Below are 14,294 nucleotides of genomic sequence, written 5' to 3'. Positions count from 1 at the left end.
AGAAATACCTTGTAGTATACGCCTGGTACAGACGTCCCCTGTGGCACTCTATTGTAGCCCTCTCTTCATTCGTATGATACGCGAAGATCATCATGAGTTAAACCTTTGATTCTTGCCAGCGGAATTTCTTCGGGCGTGAAGCGTCTGAACTGTTTTATTGTGACGACTGAAACTTCAGTTCTGGTTCAAACTCTCGTATCCAGGTTTCATCATTTGCAACAGTTCTTAGTGAAAACTGATATCCTTCTGTTTGATAACGTTCAAGCCATTTTTCTGCGATTCTTTTGTGACATACTTTCTGCTCTTTACTCAGATCATGCGGAACCCATCTCATCTTCATCTTCAGCGTCTCAGTAATGATTCTGTTTACTGAAGTGACAGACATTTTGGCCTCATATGCAATTTTCTTGGTGACTTTTCTCAGTTGATGCTCTTTGACTTCTTCGGGTGTCCGCAGTTCTTACACGACCTTCACGAAAACGAGCTGAGTACCGTAATACAGTGCTATGATCCACTACACTATTTCCACAAACCTCCCGCAAAGCACTGTAAATTTCAGTTTGATTCTTTCCACATAGAGTTTCGATTTTGACATAGGAACGCTTATAATCATGTGCAACCCAACCTCAGTCGAGTTCGCCACTGAATCTCTCACAACACAGTTACGCAAACCAGAAAACACAGAAACAATCGTCAAGCCCAAACTCTGACCCACAACTAACCTAAAAGTGAACTGGATAAAACCACTCAAACTGTCGTGCATGGGCTGTGTACAAGACTTTTGAAGTGACACTCGTACTAATACCTGGACCCTCTCATTTTGTAACGGTTTGCGTCAACACAAAGCGAAAATAAGCATTTCGGTTTTACTTTCACGTGGTGACGTGTTTGTTTTCTACGGACAGTCCCACGTTTGCTTATCCTGAACTCAAAGAATATGTTACATTATAATGACCACGTAGTACAGGATGGTGCTTGTTTCCTCTCTTGTCTTCCTTTACGCGCATACATTGTCGCTGACATGCCTAATTCATACGGACAAAAGTTCGTGTCAGTTTCCAACTTCGTTCTGTTCAAATAGATGAAATGATAGTTTCTATTGACCACCATGCAGAGGTTTGTACGTATTTTCCCGAGAATAATCGCTTTTCTGGCATATCATTTTGCAGTATATTATAAATCTGTAGTCAATTATTGTGAAGCATTGTACAGAAAGCAAAAGATTTTGATTGAATTATAATAGGAAAATTGTGTGGTTATGCCTTCTTAAAGATAAGCTGCGAGGGCACGGTTGCTCAGTGGTAGAGCGATTACCTCTGGTGCGTGGGATCCCTGATATGCTTTCGGTCCAGTAAGTTTGTGGTGGATAACATCGTGTCGATGGGGTTGTCGGTTACTCTTGCTTTCTATCAAATTCTCATCCCATTAATTCTTCTATCATTAGTCACTTGCCTTAATCATTGTCCCCCTTAGCATAAATGGCATAGACTTGGGACGTTATACAGAAACTGAAGCTGCGCTAAGGAATACGATGTCGCATATAATTTGCAGAAGAACTATGGAATATTCTTTACACAGTATGTTTACACTATTTTGTTTACAAGCATACCCACCTTTGCTAACGCGCCAGGTGCCTATAGACACCTTGAGTTTCCACTAGTTACGTCCTGCCCTGACTTGGTTAAATACTTGTTGCTTTTTTTGTACACTGTACTCGTTACTTGCCAGCACACTACGGACCCAACCGTTCGTGGACCCACCAGGTTCTCCGTTTCTTAACCGATCAGATATATTTCTTGATTTTAATGGCCACCTAACACAGATTGTTTGGTGTTTGCTCCACTATAACTTTTATGGCATATATCTACGTGTTGTGTTTTTACTCATAACGTTTGAGTCCTCATAAGGGAATCAGCACCCATGAATCCATAAATGCAACTCATTTCTTTAAAAAAAAATGTAAATTATTTGTACTTAATTTCGTGGTGAATGAGATGCAAAATAAGTTGTGTATGTTCTCCTAAAATTGGACAGTACGTATAAATATTAGATAATCTGAAAAAGTTTGCTACCATTTAACAGAACTTAGCCTGTGTATTTTCAATTAAAATATGGCAACTATTAATATCTATATTTTATTGTCTTTTCTAACTTATATTCAGGAGAAAGAAATTAAAATAAAGAAATATATGTTTAAGATGATTAAGAAACAATTATTCGTAACATACATTACAAAATTCATGAAACAGAAAAAATATTGTTTCCTTATTTTAAATAGTTTGATTTAGTTCGGCATGTCACAGGATATAACTTCTGTCACAGATTACTACTTTAATATTTCTGCAACGCAGAGGGAAAAACGGTATATTTGAAACAGCGTTACCATCTTGTACAACACAAAATTCTCAGCGTTTACAAAATACCGAATATCTCGGTAAGTACTTCACTTATCGATCTCAAATAAACGTGACAATACTCCTTATAATATACTGATTTGCTCTATGAATTTTAAACCATACTGTACTAGGGACCTTTTCCAAGTTATTGCAATATTTCCGAACTCAACTTTTCTCTCTTCTGTTGTGGCCACACTGCTTAACTGATCCTTCTAAACTTGAAGTCATTTTAAAGAGTTCTTCCCAGTATTTAATTTAATGTGCACAAATAGTTACTACTTTATTTCTTGTGTGTGCTAAAGGCGTTTAAATTTGACACATGTTTCACGTTCTCACAAAGTATGGAACACTGATCTGCGAGTGTCATCTCTTTCGTCTTTGTTTTCATTGCTGAATCGAATTATGACATTAAATTTAGGTCATTCTATTTAAAAAATCATCTCTTTATATTGGGCTGGCAACACTGTTCACCTGGTGATGTTACCCAATATATGGATAGATGTCTCCCTTCCTTTAGTTTCTTTGTGCAAAGTTTCGCTTCTCTCTCTCTTAGTTCCTTTGTTATAAAGGTGGGACATTATAAACGGTGCACCCGGTATATATATATATATATATATATATATATATATATATATATATATATATATATATATATATATATATATATATATAGGGTGGTGACCTATTTTAGTCTTTCCATGGAAATATCTCAGAAACGGGTTGAACGTAAATGAACCAAACAAAATCCCTAATAGAAAATGCCATGGGCACATCGAATGGTGTTGTCGTGGTGTACCCCCAGGGCTGCCCTTCAGGGGGGCCAGGGCCCAACTTTAAAATTATAATGGAAACATGGCGCATGTGATACCTCGTTCGATAGATCTTTCAAACGTAAATAGCGTTGTTGGAAAAGATTTTTCATATGGGTCACCATATTCAAAAGGACCGCCACGACATTGTGACTGTATCAGATAAAACGTCCAGTACCACTAATATGAAAAAAGTTAAAAATAAATGAATCTAACAAAAATTGAAGTAGGAAATGATATGGGGCACCTCAAATGGTGTTGTCGTGGGCTCCGCAGGGCCGCACTTCATGGGGGTCCAGGGCCCAACTTTAAAATTTTAAATGAAAATATTGGGCCAGTGATACCTCGTTCGATATATCTTTGAAACCTAAACAGCGTTGTGGCAAAATATTTTTCATATGGGTTATCATATTCAAACTGGCCCTTAAGATATAGTGCCTGTATCAGATAAAACGTCCAGTATCACTAATATGAAAAGGGTTGGAGATAAATGAACAGAATAAAACTCGTATAGGAAATCATAGATGGTATTTACCATTCCACGACTCGAGAATGACGCAGGTATCACTCGATCCATATTTCCATTTAAAATTATGAAGTTGAGTTTTGAGTTCCCATGAAGGACGGTCGTGAGGTGCATCGTGACAATACCAATCAATGCATCTCATGGTATTTTTTATTTCAGTTTCTGTTCGGTTCATTTATGTTCAACCGCTTTCATATTAATAGTTACTGGACGCTTTATCTGGTATAGGCACCATGTCTTGGTGGCCATTTTGAATATGGTGACTCATATGAAAAATCTTTTACCACAACACTGTTTAGTTTTTAAAGATCTATCAAACGAGGTATCAATCGCCCCATGTTTCTATTTAAAATTTTAAAGTCGGGCCCTGGCCCCTATGAAGGACAGCCCTGGGGGAACGGCGACAACACCGTTCGATGTGCCCCATGACATTTCCTATTTGAGTTTTTGTTTGGTTCATTTATTTTCAACTGTTTTCATGTTAATGGTACTGAACGTTTGATCTGATACAGGCACTTGTCTTGGTGACCAGTTTTGAATACAGTGATCCATATGAAAATTCCATTTAAAATTTTAAAGTTGGGCCCTGGGACCCCATGAAGGGCGGCGCTGGGGGCACCACGATAACATCGTTCGATGTGCCCCATGACATTTGTGTTTTTGTTTGGTTCATTTTCGTTCAACCGTTCTTGAGATATTTTCGTGGAAAGATTAAAATGGGCCCGCTGAATATATATATATATATATATATATATATATATATATATATATATATATATATATATATATATATATATATATATATATGAGTGTGTGTGTGTAGGTAAATGTTCTCTAGGACTTGAATATATAATTTAGTAAATTTGGTTAGCAATGCTTACTTCGTTTCTAAGTGTACAAAAATGACAAAATATATGGTCAAAAGTAAGACTTCGTATTTGAGGGAAATTTAAAATTTGGCTGGAATTTTTTAATTGGCATGAGATATGAATTTTGAATGTTGTGCTTAATGTGCTTAATGTTGGCGATTTATTAACTACCCTCCTAACCTATATTAAGAAGTCCTTTCAGACTTAGCACGTCTTAGTCTCCATCTGTATGCTAATTTCAACTCTATCCGCTGAATACTTTTTCCTGCAGCAAAACTACATTTCACATTGCCTGGGAACAGTCTTTTTGCCTTCAAATCAATCATATCGCGATGTAGTTATTAATGAAACATTTCTGTTTGAAATACTAACGAAATTATAAGGTGTTTTGGAAAATCTTTGCAATAAGAAAACTGACACCAACAGTAAATTACCGCTTGATGATTCTTCATAAGTAATGACTTATGCCATATGTTATGGATTTTATCTATAAAATACGAACAACATTCTCTGAACAATTAAAAGAAAAGAAAGATTCCAAAAAAAAGTCATTGCCAAGAATAAACTAACTCTTGTAGAGTTTTCCAGGACAAATAAGTTACGCCATATTGTCAAATTATTAAAATAATAAAATTTTTATTTATGAAATATGAACAAAATCAGCTTAATCGTTTTCGAAAAAACTCGTCTGAAAAGAACTCACCCCAAGAATAAACTACATATGTATCGCTGATTTGAGAAACGTCATAAGTCAATAATGTCAATACTGTCGTAAGTCAATGATTTTTGACGTTGCTCAATTCAGGGACACTTGTTGCAGTTCGATATTGCACGAACTATTAGTATGACTTCTCATATATTACAACCCAACGGTGTAGCTACCCTTCAATAATCAAAGTAGCATGTAAACTCATTTTCGGCATATGACTGACTTATGACATTTCTCAAATCAGAGATTCATATTGTTTTCAGAGCATAGGTCAATATAAGCGTGAGCCATACTAAATTATATATCGTTTAACTCACAAGGAACCCCTTGAATGCGAGGTCGAAGTGAAATCTCTAGTAAGACTCATTTGAAAGTGTAGTATGAAGAATGATGAGAGGAAAAAATATTAGCTGCTAGTGACTCACATTGTGTATCCGGAGGGCGACAGAAAATATGTGTCCGAGAGGTGCAGAGATCAACCCTTTGTGGAATGTATGTGTCTTCACAAAATGGGCATCGTCGACATTCACGCAATGTTCAAAACAAACCATTAACTTGCACCATGAACATCGAATGAAAAATGACGCGCCGCAGTGAACACTAATGTCTGGATTTGTATGTAATTACATATTTTTTTCCTTCATATGCAGGTTCGTCAAATCCTTAAATGTTTGTAATTCACACCTGTAGGGTGCTTCAACTTAAGTTTCATATTACATATTTTACATATTTTGACCAATATTACATATTTCTATGGTTTCTGCATATTTTTTACATAAAACTGTCTTAAAATTTTGAGTTTTCTGAAATTTTATCTTAAAATAAAAAAATAAACTCTCCAACTGTGCAAGGCTTGCATCTAGATTCAATTTTGTCATGTCTATCTTTTCGTTTCTTTACCGAAAGAGAAATATCTTTCTCTTTTTTTATTTGTCAAACTATGTTTCGCAGAATTTTCGCCGATAACAAAAGACATACAAGAAGAAACAAGTAAAAATCCTCCTCCCGGGGTACATTAGCAGCGCCCTTTATTCTCAACTCTGGAGGAAGACAGATCACGTGCCTGACAGGCGACTGGCCAGGAAATTTCTAAAATGAAGTCTATTTGATTGTTATCGGAGATCGGACGGGAAAAAAGATGAAAGCAAATCCTGCAATTCAAGTTAAAACTATATGCTAGGGTCCTTCCAGGAATTTAATGCAAGAGTTCGTTCCAAGAAGCTGGCGACAATGGCAATATCATACCAGGTAACCTAAGCTTTCAAAGAACTTCGCTTCTTCAACTGAATGACAGGAGGACAGTACTCTAGTATTGCATTTGCAAAACGCACGTATTCTGTGTTGACCGTCGAAGTTAGAAATGGTTCCGGTTGCCTCAACTTTATCCGCAAAATTGCGGTCGTGGGTAACTATCCATTATGCGTTTACTACGAACGGTAAAGTGATGTTGCGCCAAGTGTGTGATAAAAAAAATGGATGTTCAATGAAATCTTAGTTAGAACAACATGTTCGAAGTGCACTCCATGCAAGGAATAAAAATTTGCGAACTGCAAAAATGCAAGTACTCTTGACCAAATGCATCAAGATACTTCAGTGAGTGAGTTTTTTCAAAAACTTCTGCCAAGCAATGATAGCAGCAAACATTCCTTGGAACAAAGTTCAAGTGCCACAATACCGTGCTTTTCTGGAAAAGTACTGCGGACGTCGAATTCCTGACGAATCTACTCTTCGAAAGTGTTATCTCGAAGTTTGTTATAGGGAAGCTATAGATACTATTAGGGCAGAAATAGGTAGTTCATATATTTGGATTTCTGTGGACGAAACAACGGAAGTTTTGGGACGTTATGTAGCAAATTTAGTGATTGGAAAGTTAAGTGAAGATGCTCCATCTAAATCCTATCTTATTGTGAGTAAATTGCTGGAACGCACGAATCATTCCACGATTGCTCGCTTTGTAAACGATGGTCTTAAAGTGTTGTGGCCGGGAGGAGTTCAGGAAGAAAAAGTCCTTGTTCTCTATACAGATAGTGCAGCGTACATGTTAAAAGCGGATAGAGCACTTACAGTTTTACACCTTCACTTAATTCATTTCACCTGTATGGCCCATGCTCTTCAGCGTGTTGCTGAAGAGGTAAGAGACAACTTTTGCGAAGTAAATCAACTAGTTTATTCCACGAAAAAACAATGTTTGTTAAGGCGCCACAACGTGTTCAAGTTTACAGAGACCAACTGCCAGACGTGCCACTTCCTCCGGAGCCTGTGCTAACGCGATAGGACACTTGGATACAGGCAGTACATTTCTACAATGACCATTTTCAAAAAATTAAGCCTGTTGTTCATTTATTTCCATCGTTGTCTGCTGTGTCAGTTGGAATTGCTCAGAAACTGTTTCATGACTCAAAAGTAGCGTGTGATATTGCATACATAGACAGCAATTTTGGTTGGCTACCTACAAGCATTAAAAAACTAGAGACTGTAGGGCGGCCTCTTCCGGAATCCATGGAAATCATAGAGGATGTAAAGAGATTGCTGCAAGGTGTTTGTGGAGATGTAGGAGAAAAAGTTCGAAAGAAATTAAATGCAATGCTGGAAAGAAACCCGAGTTAAGACAGCCTATTGGCAGTGTATGAGATTCTCAGTGGTGAAACAAGAACCCCCCTGAAGATATTTTCGCCAACTACATCCCCCTGTTGAAATACACTCCTGTTACCTCATGTGATGTGGAGAGATCATTCTCTGCATACAAGAATATTTTATCCGATTGCCGACACAATTTTACATCTGATCATTTGGAAATGTACCTTGTAACCCATTGTGCAACAACACACAGTTGAACTGCAGGCACATCTTGTGTAAGTACTTTATCTGAAATTAAAAATGTTCATTAGTGGAAATATTATTCAATCTTAGTTCAGCTGGTATTGTTTAAAAGATATAGGACTGCTTTTCCCTTCACGAAATAAATATATATAAAACAATACATTTCATCTTAAGTTGCTTTTAGTATTTAAATTTGTATATTGCGTATAATTCGTTTCAAGATTGGGACGTGGTGACGGATGCGCATTTAGTGTAAACGGTTCTAGATTTGAAACGGGACCACACGACATCACATGAGATTTCTGACGTACAAATGCCGTATGCATTGCTTTTCTCGGGGCTTTCCTGTTTCTCTCTAACCGATTCACATCTTCCTTCATTCGCGTCTGATTTTTATTATCCTGCAATCAGTCACGTCAGTGACGTATGGCTGTCTCAGCTGTTCAAGCATTTCACTTCATTGGGGGACTTGCACTAAGCAGGACAAAGTGTAGTAGATTTTCCTTTTTATTTTCATAATTCGTTTAAATATTGCATACTCATACGCGTGTTAATATTACGTTTTCATAAATATGTAACATATGTAATGTTACATATTCTTATATAATATTACATATTTCTTACATTTTTAAGCGATTTTTCTTACATATTTAGGGGGTTGATATTACATAAAAATCCGGACTTTAATGATCACAAACGTTCGCAACATCAAGAATGAAGGCGAATTTCTTGGGAGTTACAAACCGTTCTGGATGTTCAGCTAGGTATCCACTTTTAAAGAATGCATATAGAATCATGTTGATGTAACGGGTGGCATTATATTCTATCAGTTCTAATCTTTCTGTTATACCAAAATGATTCTATATGCATTCTTTAAAAGTCGATATCTAGCTGAACATCCAGAACGGGTTGTAACTCCCAAGAAGTTCGCCTTCGATCTTGATGGTGCGAACCTTTGTGATCAATGTGGCGAGTCATTTTTCATTCGGTGTTCATGGTGCAAGTTAATGGTTTGTTTTGAACATTTCGTGAATGTTGACGATGCCCATTTTGTGAAGTGTAATACATACATCCCACAGAGGGTTGATCCCTGCACCTCCCGGACACGTATTTTCTGTCGCTCTCCTGATGCATATGGTGAGTCATTAGCAGCTAATATTTTTCCTGTCATCGTTGTTCACACTACACTTTCAAATGAACCTTACTAGAGATTGCACTTACGACCTTGCACTCAATTGGTTCCTTGTCAGTAAAAAAACAATGAACATTTTGATATATCACATGCAGGTGGAGCTATCTGTAAATGAGTTGTAATCACTTGTGATTTATTAACAGCCAATTAAACTATATTGAGTAGCGTCCTTTAAGACCTCGTATTTCTTGGTCTTCATCTATGCCCTAAATTACAGCTCGATCGGCTGAGTTGTAAAGAAGTAGAATTGTTATATTCGTTATTTCTTAAGAAGACCCTTCTTACAGTCAATCAGATATGAGTTCAATCAGATTCATCCGACCTCAATCAAAGTTACATCGTAATCTTGAACTGCTATGCTAGCATACGAACTATTAAGGTGTTCAGGGTTTTGATTCCCGAATATGCCATTAAATTTTGGATCACATGTTAAAGAAACTGAACTTATCCGAACTCGGTCAAATTAAGTGAAATGATCAAGCCTGGCCTGCTATAGAAAAGTATAAACTATGGTGTGGAGGTTTCTGATTCCCGAGTTATGGGCTATGAAATTTTGGGTTATATTTTAGAACAAGAAAACCCATCAAAGTGAACCTATCCGAGCTGAATCAAAATTGGTAAGTTTCTAAAATATGGTGAACAGGCTGTTTTCCCGAGCGAGCATTAAATGTGGAATGTAAACTAAATGAAATTTTCGCAAAAGAATTTAGTTTAGAGATCAATTAAGTACTTTATTACGCAATTAAGAAACTTTAAAATAACCAGTAATACAACTTTGTTATTGGTTCCTAAATTGAACAAAATTGTAAGCTGTCTTCGGGTTATTTTAAATGATGACTCACCTGTGAATAGTCAGGTACTTATGTGCTTGTATAGATCCTGTATCAAGAGGAGTCAATAAAGTGAACTGGAAATCAGAATTAGTTTTCGCATAGTTCAGTAGAAGGCCCATAGTCACATTTCTGTTTACCTTGTCCTGAAAGTAATAATAAAATTTAATAAATTTAATGTATTTTATTCAGAATTTAAATATATTTAATTTTTTTAGATTTTTAAATAGACTATATCGTATATCCGTAAGACTGGAACGATAGGGGGTAATTTTGGTTTGAAGTTTTCTGTTTTGCACCCTGAGGTCATGGGAGACGGGACCTATTAACGTGTGTTCCCAAACACGACAGTTGTTTTAACCAGTTGCAGTTGGCTGGTGCACAGACCATTGTGCTAGATCAATCCTCACAATTGAGGTCTCCAAGGCAACTGAATTTCAAGACCAAGTGAACGGGTCCAGTTACCATAGGGAGCAATACGAGGCCTCATTCCGTAACGGTCTTCGCAAAATTAGTGAATTGTAACCAATACGAATACTGGAATAAGTAATTATAACTGTAATACTAACTTTCACAAACTAAAGCGAAAATTTTGTGTTGCATTGACGAAAACCAGTATGGAATGAGAACCACATTCGTATTCTTTTCAGATATCTCGTCAATTGACTAATGAAGTATTTAAAAAGACATTCTAATAATCCTACATGTTAGAGACCGTAGGCGATATGCAGAGTCGTTTTGACGCATTATTAGTTCCACACTAAAGAGTTCGACTAACATATGTTTCCTAGAGTAGTCAGGCCTGTAGTATGAGGCTAATCGTACGTCAAAACGACTCTGCATAAGACCCTGTAATTTTAAAAGTCTACCGCCTATTAAACACAATTGCATATGAAAACTCATCCAAAGAAATCGAAAAGATGGACTTCGTGGTATACAAATTCCGCAGCGTGCCACCGAGGATAACAAATAAGTAGATAACTTCCCCTTCTAGCTTCGAGAATTACAAATGCTGATTATACGCATAGACGAAACCTCCCTAAAAGTACCGTACGCATTATATCCTGAAGTTCAATAAATAACGTCTGTATACGAGGCAAGCTAATCCAGGAGGTCCATTCCGTAACTATTTCTATCAACACAACGCGAAATCTTTCTTTTTGTTTGCGATAGTAAGCACAACAATTATAATTGAGTTTTGCGGAAGCTGGTGTGTGTTTTCTATCAATGCTATTAGCACTCTGTATTTTACATCTTTGATTTTTGTCTGTAGGATCACTTACATATATTTGCGTATCTACCAAGGATGTTATAAATAGAGGATCTGCCCATATGTATCTTCATCCTATTAAATCGGTGAAGCCAAAAAGTAACCGAGCATCGGCACGTCTGATTGGCTACTCTCGTTTCTACCATCGTCTGATTGGCTACTTCGTTTTCGCTATGATTGTTGGCTCAAAACATTGCGATCCTATTGGGCGGAGTGGGAAGAGTAGGGGTGGCGAAACTGAGACGTATGGCTTCAAGATTTTGTTATAAGGGCACATCCTCTATTTCATAAGATTCTTGGTACCTAGTTAGGTATAATAAGAAAATACAACACGTGGATAATTGTATTCTATCATATTGTATTAAAACCGCTTCGGAGAATTTTCGTTTGTTACTAGAAAATAAAAGGACCTACATCCTTTTACAGAAAAGCACAGATCTTCATATCAGTAATAAGTGGTTCTTATGAAAACCAACCATTTCAGTTTTTCAATAAGTTCAGACTCAAGATAAATGCTTATCGGCAAGAGAGGCGTGAAGTATGCAGGGTTTATGAAAGGGGCGCCAGACAAACAAAGTTGGATACTACTGTTGTATGTGAATGAGGGAAAACCGAACACATTTTTTATTTATTTTCTGTCTGCAACCCTGAATGATGTCCATAAGAATTTTATTAGTATTAAACCCCAATAAAAATTTAGAGAATACCTTTAGTATGTGATTACAATGGGAATAATTAATTATACAAAAAGAACTCTGGAGAGACTGTTCCTTCATACACAGTTGTTGTCAAGTTCACCTTGAGTTCAAAAAGTGGACGACCAAAATGTGACACAACATCGAGCGCTACTAAAAAATTGCATATGGGACGCTAGGATCTCAGGTTAGAGGTAAGTGATATTCAGAAGGTATAGGTGTTTTTCAGTGAATGAGTAATATCACGTTTTGTCCGAAGAATTGTGCAGGAAAAATGCTTTCTGCAAGATGAGTACTACAGCCGCTGAAGCCCGAAAACAAGTGAGAATGGAAAGCTCTGAGGATATGATAGCCCATTTTAAGCAACATGCAAGCGATTTTATACGCCGAATAATGACTACCAACGCAATATGAAAACACTACTACTGCGTTACAAAAACGAAACAACAGTCTAAACAATGAAAGTATTCTTATGGTCCATATCTGAACAATATAATATGCGTGAAGTCAGCCGAAAAGATGATGATCATTGTCTGGGGTTTTTGAAATGCAAAAGGAATCATTTGTCTTCTTTCCACCTGGTAAAACAATCACCATTGAATACTATGCAAAGTTTTAAGCCAACTACAAGAAAAAATGAACAAAGAGCGGACAAGAAAAACTGGACTCATCTTAGTACATAACGATGATGACACTTAAGTAGGGTATCGTTGTAATTGTCAAAAGCAGTGAGTTGGAGTGTGATTTGCTGACACACTCTTCTTCTTCGCCAAATTTGACTCTAATAGATTTTTACCTCGGTACAAATTTTTGAAACTGATTTGGTTCGCGTTGGAAAGAAAACTAAATTGTGCGGGCCAGCTTAACGTCAAGCTGGCCCTTCATCAAAAATTCATTTTTTTCGAAATTGGTGGCGGTACAAATCCTAATTTTGGTGGTACAAATTGGGTACAAATTTTTGATACCGTTTTGGTTCGAATTGGAAAGAAAAATAAATTGTGCGGGCCAGCTTAACGTCAAGCTGGTCCTTCATCAAAAATTAAAATATTTCGAAATTGGTTCGGGTACAAATTCTAATTTTGATGGTATAAATTGGTACATATTGGGTACAAATTTCTGGTATGTTTTTATTCGAATTTCAAATTTGTGCTGGCCAACTTAATGAACATTAACTATTATTTGCTATCAAGCACTAAATTGTAAATATTTCCTTCTAGATACTCGCTGAAAACTATGTTCACTAATTATTTTCTTGTTCTTACTGTGGTTTTCTGTTACTCACCATGAAGACATCAAATTCATCTAGCATATAAAAGGGTATCTCCATTGTTTCCCACATTGCCAGTACAAACGCCATTGTTGAATACGAACGTTCTCCTCCAGATAGTGATCTTGTGTCGGAATTTTGACGTTTGCTTCCGCTAACTGACGCAACATCAATAGTCAACGTTTGATTCTTATGATCAAATATGATTTCGCCCTGTAATGACAGAAATTCTAAAGTCGAATAAGTTTTTGCTATTGCCACTTCACACTATGATTTTTATTATACTAGTACATGTAGTAGTTGTTCCCTCAAGCACTCGGCTCGCTGTTGAATATTAGTTAAAATTCTGCTTCGTTAAAAGTTCTAATTGTTTACACTTAACTCGTTTTAGATTGCCACCAACTAACTTTTATTTAGACAAATATTAATCCTCAAACTTAAGTATAATTACTGAATATGTCTCAGTAAAAAAACAGCAAAGTATGTCCATGTTCGGTATCATCACTATTCATTCTCAACTAAATAAATAAATAAACTGAAACAATACATTTAAAGCTACAATTAAGTTGTCCCAATATGGACCGCTTGGATGCCAAGTGCTTGCTTGTAACCAAAAATTAATTTTTCCAGCGAACCTGCTATAAATCGCATTATGAAAATGTTATTTACTACCAATACTAGAAAATAAAAATTCATAATTGTTTTAGGTTGCAACAATAAAAGAAATATGAATTTGTCATGAGATATGGAGTTTCAAAGATTTTCCTGAAAAATTTTTCGTTTTGAAGTACACCACTTGGCATATAAACGGTCCATATACAGAGTGTTTCAAAATGAATATCAGGGTTGTTCTGGTTTTGTGGTATTTATTACATTTAGTGTACAGTTATAAATAACGCATCAAGTCGTGG

General features: G+C 36.4%; 1 protein-coding gene across 1 annotated transcript in view; it reads right to left on the bottom strand.

Moving 5' to 3' along the window:
* The window catches only part of LOC145672601 (structural maintenance of chromosomes protein 6-like), a 355,639-nt gene that overhangs the window by 15,269 nt on the left and 326,076 nt on the right, over positions 1 to 14,294 (bottom strand). Inside the window, exons 22-23 of the mRNA XM_081741761.1 lie at positions 13,399 to 13,596; positions 10,164 to 10,297 (exon numbers count right to left, since the gene is read on the bottom strand). Coding sequence (XP_081597887.1) covers positions 10,164 to 10,297; positions 13,399 to 13,596 — 332 coding nt within the window. The remainder of the gene's footprint in view (positions 1 to 10,163; positions 10,298 to 13,398; positions 13,597 to 14,294) is intronic.

Source organism: Thermobia domestica, chromosome 16 (assembly GCF_964235325.1).
Source record: "Thermobia domestica chromosome 16, izTheDome1.hap1.1, whole genome shotgun sequence".
NCBI classification, from domain to species: Eukaryota; Metazoa; Arthropoda; class Insecta; order Zygentoma; family Lepismatidae; genus Thermobia; species Thermobia domestica.
The sequence above is the reverse complement of the archived record's forward strand: the minus strand, read 5'-3'. Positions and strand labels throughout refer to the sequence as shown.